The sequence below is a fragment of the Hyaena hyaena genome, unplaced genomic scaffold, assembly GCF_003009895.1.
Source record: "Hyaena hyaena isolate Hyena2069 unplaced genomic scaffold, ASM300989v1 scaffold_127, whole genome shotgun sequence".
NCBI lineage: Eukaryota > Metazoa > Chordata > Mammalia > Carnivora > Hyaenidae > Hyaena > Hyaena hyaena.
This window is the reverse complement of record NW_024080758.1, coordinates 1,477,614-1,495,434: the sequence shown is the minus strand read 5'-3', so window position 1 is coordinate 1,495,434 and position 17,821 is coordinate 1,477,614. Positions and strand designations below refer to the sequence as shown.

Below are 17,821 nucleotides of genomic sequence, written 5' to 3'. Positions count from 1 at the left end.
GATGTGGCATCCCAAGCAGGCTCCACACTGTCAGTGCAGAGCCTGATGTGGGGCTCGAACCCAAGAGTTGCGAGATCATGACCCTGGCCGAAACCAGGAGTCAGATGCTTAACTGACTGAGCCTCCCAGGTGCCCTGGTCAATTATTTTATTTAAAGGATAAGGCAACTGATTCCCAGAGAAGGATTTAAAATTGCCCAAGATCTGGAGCACCTGGGTGGCTCAGTCAGTTAAGCATCGGATTTTTTATTTTGGCTCAGGTCATAATCTCACAGTTCATTAGTTCGAACTGCTCATTGAGTCCTGCAGCGAGCCGTGCATTGAGCCCCACATTGGGCTCTGCTCTGGCAGACGAAGACTTCTTCTCTTCCTGCCTCCTGCACTCTCTAAATAAATAAGTAAATAAGTAAGTAAATAAATAAGCAAAATTACCCAAGATCAGCCATTTCAAAATTACCCAAATTGCTGCTTTTAACTATGGTGATTTCTAGTCTCCCAAAACTGGAATATGACTTCCAAGTGACTCTTCTTTGTTTTTTCCTTTTCTTTTTGTTAAAATCACATTTGGAAAGGCAGAAACTATTTAGGCCAAATTCACAGTTTTACTGAGAGGGAAACTGAGTCTCAGGAAGGGTAAGCTTTTCGAATGAGTTAAAACTCTACATCATGGTGTTTCTTACATTTCTTTGATGATTTAATAACATTCTATATTTATTGCTGATTATAAAAGTAATAGATGTTCTTTAGAGAAAGTCTGGGAAACCAAGAAAAAGAAAAAAGAAAATACAAATACCAGTGATCTTAACCACTCCTAAAAAGCCCTTGTTAAGTTTGGTGTATTTCCTTCCAAGCTTTTTTCTTTAATCGATTAAATAACAATGATTATTATTGTTATTATTATGACTACAAATTGTCATTCCCCCCCTTTTTTACATTTATCATTCTAACAGTAGTGAAATTTTTGAAAATTAAGATTTAGGAAGGTCTCCTCACCTGGGAAGTCTCTTCACACTAGAATCGAAGTGAACTCTTGCCAGCTGCCCGGGGTAATATCCTTGGATGTCCTTTCCCTGATGAGCGATGAATACACTAGTGGAGAAAGTAAGAGGGGGATTAAAAAAAAAAAAAGCAATTAGTTCTTTACAGCAGAATGCCAGCTGTGGTGTAATAAGACATACATGCGGTCTGTGCCCCTGGTTTCTGGCACAGAGCTCTGGAAACCTTTGGAATTTCTTGGTAGGGGTGTCTTCTGTTATCCGTTTTTCAGGATTTCCTTCTCAAGAGGCATAAGTCATTTGACGTGTCAGGTGTTGGGTTCAAACGATCAGAAAAAGAAATAGGAGCCTATCTGTTTCGGATTCTGTGTCTCCCTCTCTCTCTGACCCTCCCCTGCTCACGCTGTCTCTCTCTCTCTCAGAAATAAATAAAACATTTAAAAATTAAAAAAAAAAAAATAGGAGGCTATCTAATTTAAAACCAGCGGGGGCAAATGTTGATCATTGTTGAAATGAAAGAGAATGGCTACAGGGGGGCTCTTTATACTATTTTTTTTCCCACTTTTGGTCGGTTTACAAACTTTCACAAGTATTTTCGATTTTTTTAAAAGCTGTGATAATTAAGTGTATGGGGCAAGAAATGAATAAGCGCTGTGATGGCCAAAGCACAGAGTGCTTGTGGGCTGGAGGAGGGAACTTAGCTTTGCCAAGGAGGGATGGGCTGTAAGAACATCTTGAAGCACAAATAGGAGGGAGAGGAAGAGCTTTAGGCATGTGAAGTTGAGCAGGAGTGGGGGGTGGGCACGTACAGCTAAACAGAGGCGAGGTGAGGCAAGTGTGCCGGGGTGTCCAGACCCTTCCTTTTGAAAGACGTCTTATTTTGGGGTGCCTGGGTGGCTCAATCGGTTAAGCATCTGACTCTGGATTTCGGCTCAAGTCATGATCTCATGGTTTGTGGGTTCGAGCCCCATTTTGGGCTCTTTTCACTGACAGTGTGGAGCCTGCTTGGTATTCTCTCTCTCTCTCTCTCTCTCTCTCTCTCACAAAATAAAGTCAAAAAAAGTTTTGAAAGACATCTTATTTTATAATCAATTGCTTTTCCTTTTAGATTATGGTCACTGCATTATTTTGCTATTTTAGAATTACATGTAGTTGGATTATGTTATGTGCAGATTTTATTTCAGAAGAGCAGTAGGAACATTGCAAAACATTTGTTATACATAAAGGGGGCACTGTGGGGGCGCCTGGGTGGCTCAGTCAGTTAAGCGTCCGACTTCGGCTCAGGTCATGATCTCACGGTTCATGGGTTCGAGCCCCACATTGGGCTCTGTGCTGACAGCTCAGAGCCTGGAGCCTGCTTCTGATTCTGTCTCCCTTTCTCTGACCCTCCTCTGCTCATGCTGTCTCTCTCTCTCAGAAATAAATAAAACATTAAACAATTTTAAAAAGGGGGGGCATTGTGTTCGAGAGGTTGGGAACCACTCAACTAGGGGGCAGGGAATCTTGGTAGCAGTTTTTAAGATTAATGATATAGTGCAATTTTTATTTTAAAAAGATCTTCTCCAGTGGCAGTATGGACAGTGAAGTTGAGGACAGTCTGACTAATGTACAGAGACTGGCCAGAAGGCAACTGTCATCATTTACATGGGACACAGAGAAACCTGAGCTATGTATTGGGGAAGGTGGCCAGAGAGGACAGGGGTCACTGTGGGAGAAACGGTTGAGGCTGAGAGGGAGATGTGTAAGACAGGGACAGGCTTGCCTGATGGCTTCACACATAAGCAAGAAGGCTGCCATTCCTCAGGAGAGGGAGGGGCCGCAGGCAGGTGACCATCGTGGGGACAGTTTGTGATATGTAGGTGTTTGGGGACCTTCCACAGGTTCTGAGCACTCAGTCGATGCTATCAGAGTTCAAGGGAAGAGTCACTAGAAATCAGTACATAGTTTTGCATGAAGTCGCTTTGTGTGAGGGGATAAATGGAAACCCGAACCATGTCCGCAGTCCAATCAGCACTTACTGAACGCATGCAACATGCGTGGGTTCTTAGATACAGATAGAGGAGCTGACTTGTCCTCATAATGTTCTTTTTTTTTTTTTTAAGTTTACATATTTGGAGAGGTCCAGGAAGGGCAAAGAAAAAGAAAAAGGGAGAGAGAGAATCTCAGGCAGGCTCTGCGCTGTCAGCACAGAACCCGATGCGGGTCTTGATCCCACGAACTGTGAGATCATGACCTGAGCTGAAATCAAGAGTTGACGTTTAACCAACTGAGCCATCCAGACGTCCTTTTGCTCTTTATGTGCTGAAATAGTGATCTGAATAAAGGGTCAGTGGCATCACAGTTGTGGGACTGATGTCCAAGATTTGGGCAAGCAAATAGACGGGGAAGAGATTTGAGGTGACGGGAATTTTAGAAGCCAAGATGTGGCCAGAGTTGGGATCAACATGGAGTGTGGAGGGGCCATTGAGGACCTCACTGTCTAACCAGTATGAAAAGCAAGTGCTGTGAACAGGGCAGTTCTGTCTGTCTGTCTATGCAAACAGGGCCTCCGGGAACTCTGAGTTTTCCAGAAAACCACAGGCTGTCTGGGCCTGCCCAGTGACTCAGATAATGTGACTGAGCCCCAAAGAGTAAATAACAGCAGGGATTTAGTCATAAGAAAAGAGGGGAACTGGCACACAATCATAGGGAACAAATGACATTCTGAGGGCCTGGGACTTTCTCGGGCGCCCATCCCGTGGCTGAAGCACTACCTTGGGAAGATCCCTCTGGTGTCCTGTTACCGTCTGTGAAGAACCCAGCCGGGGTTCCGAACCCACGCTGGTGTCTCACAGCGGCTCTGCTGTTTTCAGCAGGCCGAGTTTTGACCATGGATTCTCTACTAGCATGCATATAACAAACACCTGCTGAATACAGGTGAGTGACCCAAGCTGAATACAGGTGAGTGACCCAAGCGCTGCTCCATAGAAGCCGTCTGTAAAAGCTGTTTTGAGGATGGAGAAGCCCTTCTCCACCAGCACCAGGTCACATGTCCAGCTCCAGTCCCTGGGGGGTCTCTCTTGGTAGGTGTTGGCCCAGGAGCCGGGAGAGGGAGGGAAGTGTGTAAGCAGGTGCTGGAGGGAAGGGGGGCTGGGCGGAGAAGCGGAAAGCTTTGGGGAAAGAATGGCGAACTCTTTGGGGGGACTTCCCCAGCTCTGCACGTGGCCTGACTTCACCTCCCAGAAGAGAAACATCCCAATTAAGAGGTTAATGAGGGGCGATGCGTATGTAACCTGGCTGGTCGGTCAGGAGCTGGTGTCTCCTGGCGGGACTAGGTGCGAGAGCAGGGAAGCAGCGGGCTCTCCAGACATGGCCGCCAACCTGGGCCTGGGCTCTGCTCACACCCGTCAGCTGCCTTGGCTTCCAAGATGCCTGAATGGGTTGTGGGAAGGCCTTTCCCTCTCCTTCTCCTCCAGATTCCAGCTTCGACCGACTCCCACAGGTTGTTTGCCAGCTCCTCAAACTTTGGCTCTTTGAGGTGACATGTTCTGTGCAGATGAGAGCGCATGTAGCCGGAGCAGAAATCTGGGCTTAGCCGCAGACCAAATCCGATACACACAGGGGAGGTCCAGGGTGCTGGTCCCTCAAGAGCCTGGCCCCATGGCCTGAGGTGGCCCTGCAGTCCTCTGTCACGTCTATGATGGGCCTCGGACTTTATGAGGCTTCTTTACACGGGTGACCTCATCTACATCCTAGTCACTTTGCCAGGTAAACATTATGAACACGCTGTTACAGAACAGGGGACAGAGGCTCAGAGAGGTCAAGTGGGCCCTCCCAAGATCACCCGGCTGGAAAACGCCAGAGCCAAAGATCAAACCCGTCCTCTGAGCTCCATGTTGCATCCAGAGTCGTCTCTCTGTGTGCAGGATGGCTGGCTTCTGGAAGAGTTCAGGGCTATTTTTATATGAGCTCTGGGATTCTCTCATGGGCAGGCAGGAAGTTGAAGTCGTGCACCGAAGGAAGAGGAGAAGAAACAGACACAGCCATGTTAGCTGGAAGCTGGCCTCAGTTCAAGGAAACGAGCCCTCTTTGCAGGCTCTGCGGTGTCTGCCGCATGCCAGGTGCCAGGGACACAGCGATGATCCGTATTCTCTCCTACCCAAGAGTTCACGGTCTGGGAGGGAAAACCACACTCAGGCACTAACTAATCATACACAATGAGTAAGTGCTGTGTCAGGGAGGAGCAGGCTCTGGGGAATGAGTCACTTAGTAAGGACACAAACTGGTTGGCACAGAGGATGGGAGACCGCCATGCCTGCTCTGCTATCTTCTAGACTCACTCTCCCCTCCAGGAAGACGGGGGCGCCAGGTATCAGTAAAGTGGGGGAGGGCTGATCAGCCATCAGTAAACTGGAGGGCTCATTCCCCAGAATGGCTCTGAGTTGCGGGCAGGGCCAGTTCGTGGAGAGCCATGTAGGCCGTGGCAGAGTTTAGATTTTATGCAAGATGTGGTGACTGCAAGGTTTAATGCAATGGAGGGCTTTGAACCAAGTTACATGTTATGAAGCCCTCTCTGGAGAATGGACGGCCGTTGTTGTAGGTGAGTGGGGAGAGGCCACATTCCCGTTTGGAGATACATCCTGGAGGCACAACTGAGGAACCTACTGATGGATTGGACCCCCCACTGTTGTAGATTCAGGAAAGGTATAGACAAGGGTCAGCCTCACGGTGAGTATGGTGGGGAGGCTGGGGCCCCAGCCCAGTTCAGGTGGTGTGCCTCCTCGGGGAGGCTCTGAAGGATGAGCACAGAGAACAGAATCCAGCCCCACCTTAGGACTTCATGGACCCGTGTGCCTGCTGCACTGTATCACCCAAGCCCTCAAGCTCCCTATGAGCTGGCTTAGGCCAAGCCCGATGACCCTGCCTCTGTTCCATTAAATTCCTTAGCAGCAGCTAAGGGAGATTTGTTTCCATTTTGCCCAGATGACCCACAGTGGGCAAGACAGATCTCAAACACATCAGAAAGGCCAACGGGTTGTGGGGAGGCAGGAATAAAGAAATACTGAAACCCATCCCTATTTCCCTCCAGTTCCTCATCACAGGGGCTTCTGGGAAGGAAGGGTAGACTCTGTCCTTTCTCTGAAAGACGACTCTAGAAACACAATATCCTTTCCCCATCCCTCCTTCAGTAATTTCTGGAAGCAAAAGGACTTATCTTTGTTGACTAAACATTGTCAAAAATAAGTAGATACTAAAATAAACATGGGGTTTACTCAAAACCATGAAGCCAAAGAGGCTGACCTCAAAGTGGCTTGCTGTGTGAGTGTCTTACCCATTGTCATAGCTTCTAAGCCTCTCTAGACCCCACGGCCAGTGGTAGAGGGAGGCTGGGCCTATGGATTATTATCCAATATCTCTCAGCAAGAGGACTTTAGCACAAAAAAACATGCCGAGGGCTTGTTAGTTTTGGGCTGTCTATGAACTTGGACGAAGAGTGAAAATCCTGTTTCAACTTCCCATATGGCGGATGCAGGAAGTGGTTTGTTGGATCCTGAGCAGAATAAAGTGGCCCACGCTAAAATTCAGGCTGTGGTTCCTCATCCTTCTTGTTGAAGCCCTTCCCAAGCAAAAACCAATGTCCTTCCAATCTTTTGGGAGTTTGGAGTTGCCTGTTTGCTTGGATTTTGCCATCAGCGTGGGATTTGTTTGTTTTGTTTCTTACAGCTTTCCCCAAACTTAAAGAAATGTAATTGGAACTCCTGGCAGCTGTTGCCTCTCAATCACAGAGTACCAGGTGAGCAAATCTACCCCCTACCCCCACCCCAGGTGTCTGTCTGCCTCACCGCAGCGCTGGATGGCATCTGCGTCTGGAAGAACATTACCTGGATGGGATCACTGGGCGGCGGTCAATAAATTCTCGAAGCCTGATGGCAGTCATGGTGGATGGGAGTCTAAAAAACATTACGGAGTAAAGATTTATATTGCAAATGTATACACACAATGTACTATACTGCATACAGTTTGTATACACGGTACACAGTCCACTTCCATGTGTGAGCTGCCCAGGGCCACCAAGCCTGTCTGGAAAGAAATAACAGTAAGAAAATTGAACAGTAGGGAGAATATCTATGGCTTCTTGTAGACCACTTAGGGAAGGAAAGAAACTAGTACATGGACCAAAAAAAAAAAAAAAAAAATGTGGAAAGCATAAGCCAATACATACAGATAGGCTTTTCTTTAGAAACTACTGGGCACGCCTGGGTGGCTCAGTGAGTTGAGTGTCTGACTCTTGATTTCAGCTCATGTCCTGATTTCACGATTGTGGGATTGAGCCCTGTGTTGGGCTCTGTGCTGAGGAGCCGACTTAAGACTCCCTCTCTCCCTCTGCCCCTCTCCCCGGCTCATGTATGCTCTCTCTCCTTCTCTCTCTCTCCAAGAGAAAAGGGGGAGAGGGGCCAAGATGGTGGAGCAGCATGAAGTTCTGATTCTCTCCTCCCTGAAATGCAATTAGATCAGCAACAAACCATTTTGCACACCTAATCGATCGGAGGATTAACATAAGAATCTGCAATAACTGGAGCCACAGAACTCGGCAGGAATTCACCATAAAAGAAAAAGAAAGAAAGGAAAGAAACTACTGCGCCAGTTGGGTCCTTAGCGTCTGTTCTCACCCTTCTTAGGTGCCTTCCTACCGCACAAGCTCACGGGCTCGGCGTCACATGTCCAGACTCCCTGGCACCCAGAGCTCTGGGTAGGATTTAGACTCCTCCAAATCAGACAGGCGGGACGGAGATCTGGAAGGCAGAAATGAGGCAGAGGCCATTTCCTGCTGCTTGTGAAGCCGCGGTGTGGTGAGTGTCTGTGGCAAACACAGGGGCTGGTCTCCAGCACTGGGCGTCCTGAAGCACGTGCATCGAAGGCAGTGACTGAGCCCGCACTCTGGGGTTCAAACAGCATCTTGGGGAGTGTGGGGTGAGCACCGCAGCGGCAGTGTGAGTGGCTTTGGGAGTAGGATCTGGAAGCAGCTTCCTGAGTAGGGCACAGGTAGCTACTCCCATGTCGGGTCAGTTTTGTGGAGGTATTCTGGATGCTTCCTGGAGGCCTTCCCCAGAGTCCACTTCTCACTGTCCTTCTGATGACTTCTTAAGTGCCTCATCATGACGTCAAACTGTTTCTGTTTCCTAGGTGTAAACATATGATCTAGATAGTTTCTAGTCTAAAATTCGCATTGCAGCTGATTATCTCCTGGAGAGGGAGACTTGTGGCAGAAAACCACTACGTGGAAATATTCACTTGAGGAAAATGTCAATGATGGGGAGAGAAACAGAGTGCTTGGGAGACAAAAGTGGGAGAAAGCATTACTTTTTTACAGTTTACCTTTCGTGTACCTCATCAATTTTGTACTACGTGCTTATGCAACCGGAAGGGGGCTTTCAGCAGAACTCCACCAGGCTGGTGCTCGGATCTCAGACTTCCAGCCTCCAGAACTGTGAGGAATCCATTTCTGATGTTTATAAACCACCCAGTCTATGGGAATTTGTTACAGGATCAAGAGTAGACTAAGGCACCTGTTCTGTATTTTGGTGATTACAGTACGTCTCTGGAAGTTAAGTGAGGCAATAATGTGTGTGTGTGTGTGTGTGTGTGTGTTTCTGTAACCCAAACAGCACCTTTGAGAAAAGAGAAATATGAGTTTCTACGTATGAGTGTGTGTTATGTGTCAGGTGACATGAATTAGCCTTCCAGAAACCTGCTATTTTATGGACAAAAACAAAAAAATGAAGTCCTGAGAAATAGGTTGTACAGGGTCACTGAGGAAACCAGGATGGGAATCCATTTTGTTCCAGAAACATTTGACTAACATGCTATCTTGCAACAACCACAGAGCGCCCAGACCATCAGCCAAAACAAAGGCAGGCCAGCCCCAAGGAAGCAGGAACCAGGAGGGAGATCGGTTGGAAAACAGCGTGTGGCGCCTCCTTCTCCCCTTTTCTAGTCAAGACTAGTCCACGGATCATCCACAGGCCAGCTAGCTGCGTCATTTCACCCCTGAATGTGTTTCCCAAGCAACGTGAACACTTTCAAGCAAGATTACATTCAAATAGTTTGGCTCTCCAGTGCAGTCTGTTCATTATGTAATCTGTGTTTTTCTTTTAGCGCTAGTGTGATTATTTAAAAGAAGACAATGAAGAAGAAAGAACAAAAGAGAAAATCTGAGTAAACACCACTGAGCTCTTTCTTGAACACGGAAAGCTTTGTGACTGCCAGGATTTTCCTTCACCCGCCGTGACATGCTGGAGAGAAGAATGGAAGATATTCGGGACATTTGTGCTTCACGAAGACAACACCACGTCTGCCTTTGAGGGTAGAGTGATTGCTCAGTGCCTAGGAACTCTGAATCAACACTGGAGGGAATAAACCAGTCCTGGGCTGCCATGCTTTGGCCACGCCACAAAAACATTTTTGGAGGAACACAGAACAACCCACATGGAGTCTGAGCTCCCAGAATTATCAGAAGACGTTGTCTGGCAATGATTGCAACCTGTCTTTCTGCATCTTTGGAGAACGGTTGCTACCACATATACGGGCTACCAAGGCACATCTTGTGTGATTACTTGTCATCTCTGGAACAAATAAGAGAATGTAGTTTGCAGTGAGATATGTCAGTTCGTTTTATTTTAGTCGACTGTAGAAAATAGATGCACATGCCAGATCTGAAGGAGATAGTTACGAACACATGTCAAGCTTGCTATCATTTCTATACGCACAGTCAACAATGTACAGCACTGTTCTCGGCACCCTGGACAAGAGAACTTTCATCTCCTTTAAAATATAGACTTTTTATAAGTCGCTTGAATAGAAGAGTCTTTCTCAGAGGTGCTCCAAATAATATCCTTCCGGGGCAAAGGGGAATTCCAGCTGGTACATTTCATTCAATTTTGAATTAGCCTTAAGGAACCTTAAGTATTTTTTAAATTCTAAACTGAAGACATAATTATGCTCAGAGTAAATAATGCTGTAAAGTAATATGAAAATTATCCACAAACTACTTTCATTTTTATATTTGGTATACATTATATATGTATATACTTAAATACTTGAAACCATGGCAGATCTCCTGTATTATATTCTTTGTTTTACACTGAATGAGGTATCATAAAAGTTTTTCCACATTGCTACAGAGTATTTATTTTTATTTTTTTACATTGAATTATTTTTGAAAGACAGACAGAGACAGAGCACAAGTGGGAAGGGGCAGAGAGAGAGGGAGACACAACAGAATCTGAAGCAGGCTCCAGGCTCTGAGCTGTCAGAACAGAGCCCAACTTGGGGCTCAAACTCACAAACGGTGAGATCATGACCTGAGCCGAAGTCAGAAGCTTAATCGACTGAGCTACCCAGGCACTCTGCTACAGAATATTCTTAATTCTAATATTTAAAGTTCCTTTATGTTGTTTGGTGAGGTCCAACCATCACTTTATTTAAAATAGTACACCTTTCCTCTCCCATGCCTGGACGACTTCTCCATGATCTATGTTTTATTTTTCTCCAAAATGCTCATCACCATCTGCAATACTACAAGTTTACTTATGTATCTTATTTAGCTCTGTCTCCCCACTGGAAAGGAGTCTCCACGAGGACAGGACAGTTTGTCTCTTATGCTCACAGCTGTATCCCTAGGGCCAGAGATCAAAATCGGCACATGGTGAACATTTCATTAATATCTATTGAGTAACTGAATGTGCCAGAATTTATGAAACCCAGTCTCCTACTACTGGACATTTTGATTGTGCTGAAGATAAGTCTATTTTGATTCGAGGGAATTTATTCCTTAGATACATTCCTAAGAATGAGATAAGATTTGGGCATCTTCATGGCTCTTATGTAGGAAAATTTTAACCACTTCCAAGTAATTAACACTGGCCCACAAACCACTGCAGTTAGACTCCCAGGGCACAGAAATTAAGGTTTAATAATAGAATTTTTTATAATGCTGATGTTCAGAAAGTGAACTAAGGTACACGAATAAAAGACATACACTGCAGCAAATTCCCTCAATGTTAATATTCAATGTACTGACTTCAGGGACAAAGGTATAAGATTTATCTTGTCAATGTTTTTAGCAAGTTTTTGGTATTACAGAATATATTATGGATCAAATCAGAATTCTGTTAGATAGCAAAAGAGTAAAAAATCTGATAAAACCTGTCTATTTATGGTAAAATTTCTTATCCAATCATGAGGGAAGTTTTTCAGCCAGATAAGGAACATCTATAGAAATTTACAGCTAACATTGTACTTAATGGAGAAAGAGTGACTTTTTCCTAAAATCAGAAATAAAGCAAAGATGTCACTCTTACCACTCTTATTCGACATAGTGCCGGCATTCCTACACGGTATAATAAGGCCAGAGCAAGAGATATAAGGCATATGGATGCAAAGGAAGACAACTGTCCCTATTTACAAATGGTGTAGTAGTCTGTGTAGAAAATCTCAAGGAGCCTGTGAATAAACTCTTAAAGTTTATTTATTTATTTCGAAAGAGAGAGAGTGCACATGAGCCGGAAGAGGGGCAGAGAGAGAGAATGGGAGAGAGAATCCCAAGCAGGCTCCATGCTCTGCACTGAGCCTGACACAGAGCTTGATCTTACCACTGTGAGATCATGACCTGAGCTGAAATCAAGAGTCGGATGCTGAGTCTGGATGACTGAGTCACCCAGGCATCCCCAAACTAACAACTTTTTAAAAAATGTTTATTTATTTTTGAGAGAGGGAGAGAGAGAGAGAGAGCGCGCGCGCACAAGTGGGGGAGGGGCAGAGAGAGAGGGAGACAACAGAATCTGAAGCAGGCTCCAGGCTCTGCACTGTCAGCACAGAGCCTGACGCGGGGCTCGAACCCATGAACCGTGAGATCATGACCTGAGCTGAAGTTGGACGCTTAACTGACTGAGCCACTCAGGCACCCCAATAACTATTTTAACAAGATTATAGGATACAAGGTCAACACACATAATTATATTTAAATACTTTAAATAAAGAATTGGAACCAAAAATTTGAAACACAACTATTTATAATAGCTCAAAAGAAAAAAGGAGAAACATTATGCACATATCTAACAAGACATGCACAGACTCTCTATGCTGAAGGCTACAAAACTGACGGAAGAAATCAAAGATCTGAGAGACATACTATGTTCATGGTCTGGGAGACTCAACATAGTAAAGATGACAATCTTCCCAAATTGATCTGGTTTATCTGGTGAAACTACTCAGCAGTAGTTTTTGGAGACTATAGACAAGTTTCTTCTAAAGTTTATTTGGGAATGCAGGGAACTAAAATAGCCAAAGCAATTTTGAAAAAGAGCAGCCGCCCTCTGGGCGAAAAGGATGGGAAAGACCGCATCCTGAGCTAACGCTCGTTATCCACCAGACAGTTGTCATATATGGTATTCACGCAACACTCTCAGGAGTCCTTCATTATCCTGAATTTCTAGTAGATGTTAAATTTCATGTTGAAGGCCACACAGCCAGTAAACAAGCAAAAAAAGAAGAGCAAATCTGTCTGACTCCAAAGGCCTTCTGGTACAGTGCTACTCTCATTGATCCACTCAACAGATATTTATGGATCAACTACTTTTGCTTGGCACTGTGCCAGGCACTAGGGAGAAAGCATTTAGCTAGAGACACGTGGTTCTGCTCTCTTGTTACTGATCTGGTGGAAGAGATCAAGTCTGATATTAATCACAGTGTCGCTCAAATTGATATAAAATTGAAGCTTAGTAGCTGCTAAAACGGGATCCTTGACAAGTTACCTTTCAGGGAGTTGAGTGGCTGTGTCCCCATCCCCCACCCACATCCCTTTTCCAGAATTTTATTGTTTTTTAATGTTTATTTTTGAGAGAGACATAGCATGAATGGGAGAGGGGCAGAGAGAAAGACACAGAATCCGAAGCAGGCTCCAGGCTCTGAGCTGTCAGCACAGAGCCCGATGTGGGGTTCGAACCCACAAACTGTGAGATCATGGCCGGAGCCAAAGTCGGACGCTAAAGCGATTAAGCCACGCAGGTGCCACGTGCCCCTCCCCCGCTTCAGAATTTTAAAGGAAAAGTCTCCAAGAACAGATGTCACATTTGCTTCAGAAAACCTGAATACGGGACACCTGGGTGGCTCAGTCGGTTAAGCATCCGACTTTGGCCTAGGTCATGATCTCACGGTTTGTGGGTTCGAACCCCACTCGGGCTCTGTGCTGACAGCTCAGAGTCTGGAGCCTGCTTCAGATTCTGTGTCTCCCTCTCTCTCTGCCCCTCCCCTGCTCACGCTCTCTCTCTCAGAAATAAATGAAACATTAAAAAAAAAAAAAAAAAGAAACCCTGAACATTTTCCCTGATAGGAGGCATGTGATAAGCGACGGGCTTTCTGAGGTTTAAAATTTAAATTGACATCAATTTTTTATGGTAGAAAGGACTAAAAACAGTATTTGTTAAATTGAAGGTTCGATCTTCCCAGTATGATAGGGAGCGGAACCAGTAGTAATTGCCTGGTAAGTTTAATCAGCTTGTGAACCTCAAATAACTAGCAAGTTTTAGCATTGAATTCATCTGTCCAAAGAAGGAGCAAAGTTAGGATAGTAGTCAGGGTCCCAAGATTCTAATGTGATGTATCTATAATTTTGGGAAAATTCGAGAAACAGAGGGTGGCATTAAAATTGGCACATAAGCGGCAACAATTGGTTTTCTAGATGTACTTTATAACCCCAGAGCCCTGCCCACCCCCTCTTTCCTTGGAAGTGTGGAATCCGTATTCAAGGCGTCGGGGGGTGTTGAATTTCTAAGGAAAGCCACTCCCTAGTGATCTGACAGTGCAGAGAAACCGTGGGGTGGGGGGCTTGCTCAGAACTGGTGTGACCCACCCTGGCTGGGTGTATGACAATGGCCTGGCGGATGGCAGGGTCGCTCTGTAGCGGGGGCTATTGCTACCACCTGCCTTAGAGCATGTGTGTTGTGAGAAGGCATTGAGAACGGGGCTTTCCATTACTGAATTACGTGGACAGTCCCCTGTTTCTTCTGTTTCACTAAGAAGCCAGTCTTCCCAGTTCCCAAAGTTTGGTTATCATCCCTTCCTCCCCCCTCCCCCCAGTCCTATTTGAATTCTACTGCCTCAATGCTTTTCCTTCCCTTCTTCCGAATCTAAGTTCCGCCCATGCTTCCGGGCCTTAGTCAAGTTCTGTGTCATCTCCTTCAAGGCCTCTGTTCTGGGTTCCAAATGACCCACTGCCCATCTCTGGACTCCCAGAGCCCTTAGTTAATCCTATAATGCGTTTTGGTTCTAAGGCCTGTCTTCATTGGTTATTGGTTTCTGAATTCATCTATTCATTCTATCATTTAAGAAAACATTGAATGAGTGAAAAGTTTGTGCCAGGCCTTGGATAAGGCTCTAGAGATTCTTCAAAGAACAAGACGTGAGTTTCATACAAGGTCTGGCCTGTCGACCTGAAATGAAAGCTCCTAGATATCGGGACTATATTGCTTTGGCAGGTACTGTCCTCACTGTCTTTGTCCATCTCCTGCCTCACGACATTTCCCCATCCAAGGAAGTGCTCTATGCATACTTTGGAATGAATGAATGAATGAATGAATCAGTCAGTCAACTCAATAAACTGCCAATCTAGTAAACAGTTTCTAATCTATGTTCTTTTTAAAATTTTAAAATTTTTATTTATTTGAGAGAGAGAGAAAGAGAGAGATAGACACACACAGAGAGAGAGAGAGAGAGAGAGAGAGAGAAAGCATTGGAGGAGCAGAGAGAGAGGAAGACACAGAATCTGAAGAAGGCCCCAGGGTCTGAGCAGAGAGAGAGGAAGACACAGAATCTAAAGAAGACTCCAGGGTCTGAGCTATCAGCACAGAACCTGATGTGGGGCTCAAACTCACGAACCGTGAGATCATGACCTGAGCCGAACTGAGTCACCCAGGTGCCCCTTTAATATTTGTTCTATTTGTATTGCAGAGAGCCAGATGTCTTAACATGGGTACACCTCATTTCTAAGAAAAAAAATGTTGAGCTAAATCTACTCAAATAATTTAAAGCTGAGAGGTATGAATGTTCACGTTCCAAAAGAATTCTTGGCTTAACAGAACGGTTTGCCACAAAGTTTGCTTAATTGTGAGTGCTTGTCTCCAGAACATTCAAAATGCAATCAGCAATTTAGTACTGCAAGCATGAAGTGAGAGGAGAGAGAGGTTCAGGCAGTAATGACCGAACTGGTGTTACCTATTTGGGCTCCAGTGGGTAGAATCCTCTTTGTTCTTAAAAAACGTCTTCTGAGGACAGTGGTTATTTCAGCTGCCTCCTGGTGTTGGGTATACTGCAAAAACACACTGCAGAGATATAGGACTTGATCCTTCCGCATCACTCAAAAGGCTATTGTGATGCACTGTGGGACAGAAAGTTTTGCTAGGCGATGCCTGTCAGGTCGTGGCCTTATAAAAAGGAGGGATCCTTTGGTCTCTATGAGAGCCAAGCTGAACAAGAAAGAAAGGGTGGAAATCAGGGTAGATAAGAACACCGTGTGGACAAATAACCCAGACCATTTAATCGCTAGAACTTTCTTTTCTCTAAAGATTATTTCAAGGACAACATAAGGTTAAAGATCTGGGTGGCGCTGTATTGGTGAGTGATGCCCTTTGCAAGCTAGAATTGAAGAAGTAGGGCACACGAGGGACAAATGAGCCTGGATCTGCTTGGTTCAACATTAAGTTAGGCTCCATCCTTCTCCTACTGAGGCCATCAAAGGAGGCTTTTAGTTGTTTACAGATACAGTTCAAACGAATCCATGGAGCATCATCGTAACACTACTATGTAGCACAGTCATAACCTCAGAAGAACAGAATGACAAATCTGCTCATTCGAACCAACCTTTACCCAAAACAAAACCAACATACACCACTAGCATTATCTGCAGGACTGGCCTGGATACAGGAACACCCCTCAGTTAAATAGTGTTTGCAAATAGAAAGTAAGGTATTTCCATACAATTTTATTTATTTTTATTTTTATTAAAAATATTTTTAATGTTTATTTATTTTTGAGAGAGAGAGAGATAGAGGGTGAGCAGGGGAGAGAGACACAGAATCTGAAGCAGGCTCCAGGCTCCGAGCTGTCAGCACAGACCCCGACATGGGACTTGAACTTATGAACCATGAGATCATGACCTCAGCTGAAGTCAGATGCTTAACCAAGTGAGCCACCCAGGCGCCCCAATTTCCATACAATTTTAGGTGGTACTTAGGAGAGACAAGGGGGTAGGCTGGGCCTCCCAATGGGAGCCTCACCCACATGGAACAGACACAATAGCAGTTTAATACCAAAGTCTTGGTGACACAGCACTTTGTTAAAAGTAGAATGGCGGGCGAAATTTAAAGAACAGAAACAACATACTGGAATTACACTAATAGAAATGATAAATGGTTCTCACTTGCTGGGTAAGCACCTTCTAATGCCAGGCACTGTGTTAGCTATTTGACACATAACACCTTAAATCCCAACCATGGCCACTGAAGGTAAATATCTCCGTTTGAAATGAAAGCTAACAGAGGCTAGGGAACTTGCCTGAAGTCACAACCAGACTATGATAAATCTAGGGTTTGAATCTAGCTCTATCTGACATTAAAGCCCAGATTGAATTACACTTTAATTAGAATACATAAATTAAAATAATTTTAAAAAGTTTATTTATTTTGAGAGAGACAGAGACAGCGCAAGTGGGAGAGGGGACAGAGAGAATCCCAAGCAGGTTTCATGCTGTTAGCGCACAACCTGATGCAGGGTTCCCACAATCTGTGATCGATCCCACGAACTGTGAGATCCCACGAACTGTGAGATCATGACCTGAGCTGAAACCAAGAGTTGGTCACTTAACCGACACGTAACCAACTGAGCCACCCAGGCTCCCCTAAGATGCTATAATCATCATGAAGGAAAAAACAAACAAACATGTTATTCATGGAAATAAACCTGACAATACAAAAATGTACAGAGAAGAAAGTTAAAAATGAACATAAACCTCATGAGTCAGAAATTATCGTTGTCCTGGATATGTTAACATCAGTTTAGATGTCATTCTGAACATATAAACAGATTGACATTAAAAGTGAGATAGTTGACTTCCAGTGAAAAGTGGAGTAGAAAGACCCTAAAGCTCACCTCGTCCCACAGACATGACTAGATAACACCCCATCAGTGTAAATAAGCTAGAAAAAGGCCAGAAGATTGGCAGAACAAACTCCACAACTAACTGTAAAGAAAAGGTCAGGGGTGCCTGGGTGGCTCAGTCAGTTACGTGTCCAACTTAGGTCAGGTCATGATCTCACAGTCCATGGGTTTGAGCCCTATGCTGGGCTCAGAGCTTGGAGCCTGCTTCAGATTCTGTGTCTCCCCCTCTCTCTGCCTCTCCCCCACATGCTCTGTCTCTCTCCATCTCTCAAAAATGAATAAACATTAAGAAGAAGAAGAAGAAGAAGAAGAAGAAGAAGAAGAAGAAGGGGAGGAGGAGGAGGGTAGGAAGGGTGGAGTCCCAGGGCAGAGCTAAATGGACCATGGTCATGGTCTCAGAGAAGGAAGAGAAAGAGACTACCACACCCAGGAGCCCACATGGTGAAGACAAATCCCCATAGCATTTGGCTTTCAAAACTAGAAGGACCAAATTTCGAAAGTTCTGACATAAAGCCTAGAACTTTAAAAATCAGAGGACTCTGGTCTGAGATAGCCAAGAGGGTGATAGGAAACCTCCCCACCCTTAAAGAGACAGCATGACAAATAGTCCCCTGAGAGACAGCAGTTTGAAAAAGG

The 17,821-nt window shown here is 44.9% G+C and overlaps 1 protein-coding gene across 1 annotated transcript in view; it reads right to left on the bottom strand.

The window, feature by feature from the left end:
* CUNH1orf100 (chromosome unknown C1orf100 homolog) overlaps positions 1-15,327 on the bottom strand; it is a 31,300-nt gene extending 15,973 nt beyond the window's left edge. Inside the window, exons 1-3 of the mRNA XM_039237472.1 lie at positions 15,245-15,327; positions 6,856-6,924; positions 993-1,088 (exon numbers count right to left, since the gene is read on the bottom strand). Of these exons, the coding sequence (XP_039093403.1) occupies positions 993-1,088; positions 6,856-6,911 (152 nt within the window). The 5' untranslated portion in view covers positions 6,912-6,924; positions 15,245-15,327. The remainder of the gene's footprint in view (positions 1-992; positions 1,089-6,855; positions 6,925-15,244) is intronic.
* Between the last annotated feature and the right edge of the window lie 2,494 nt (positions 15,328-17,821).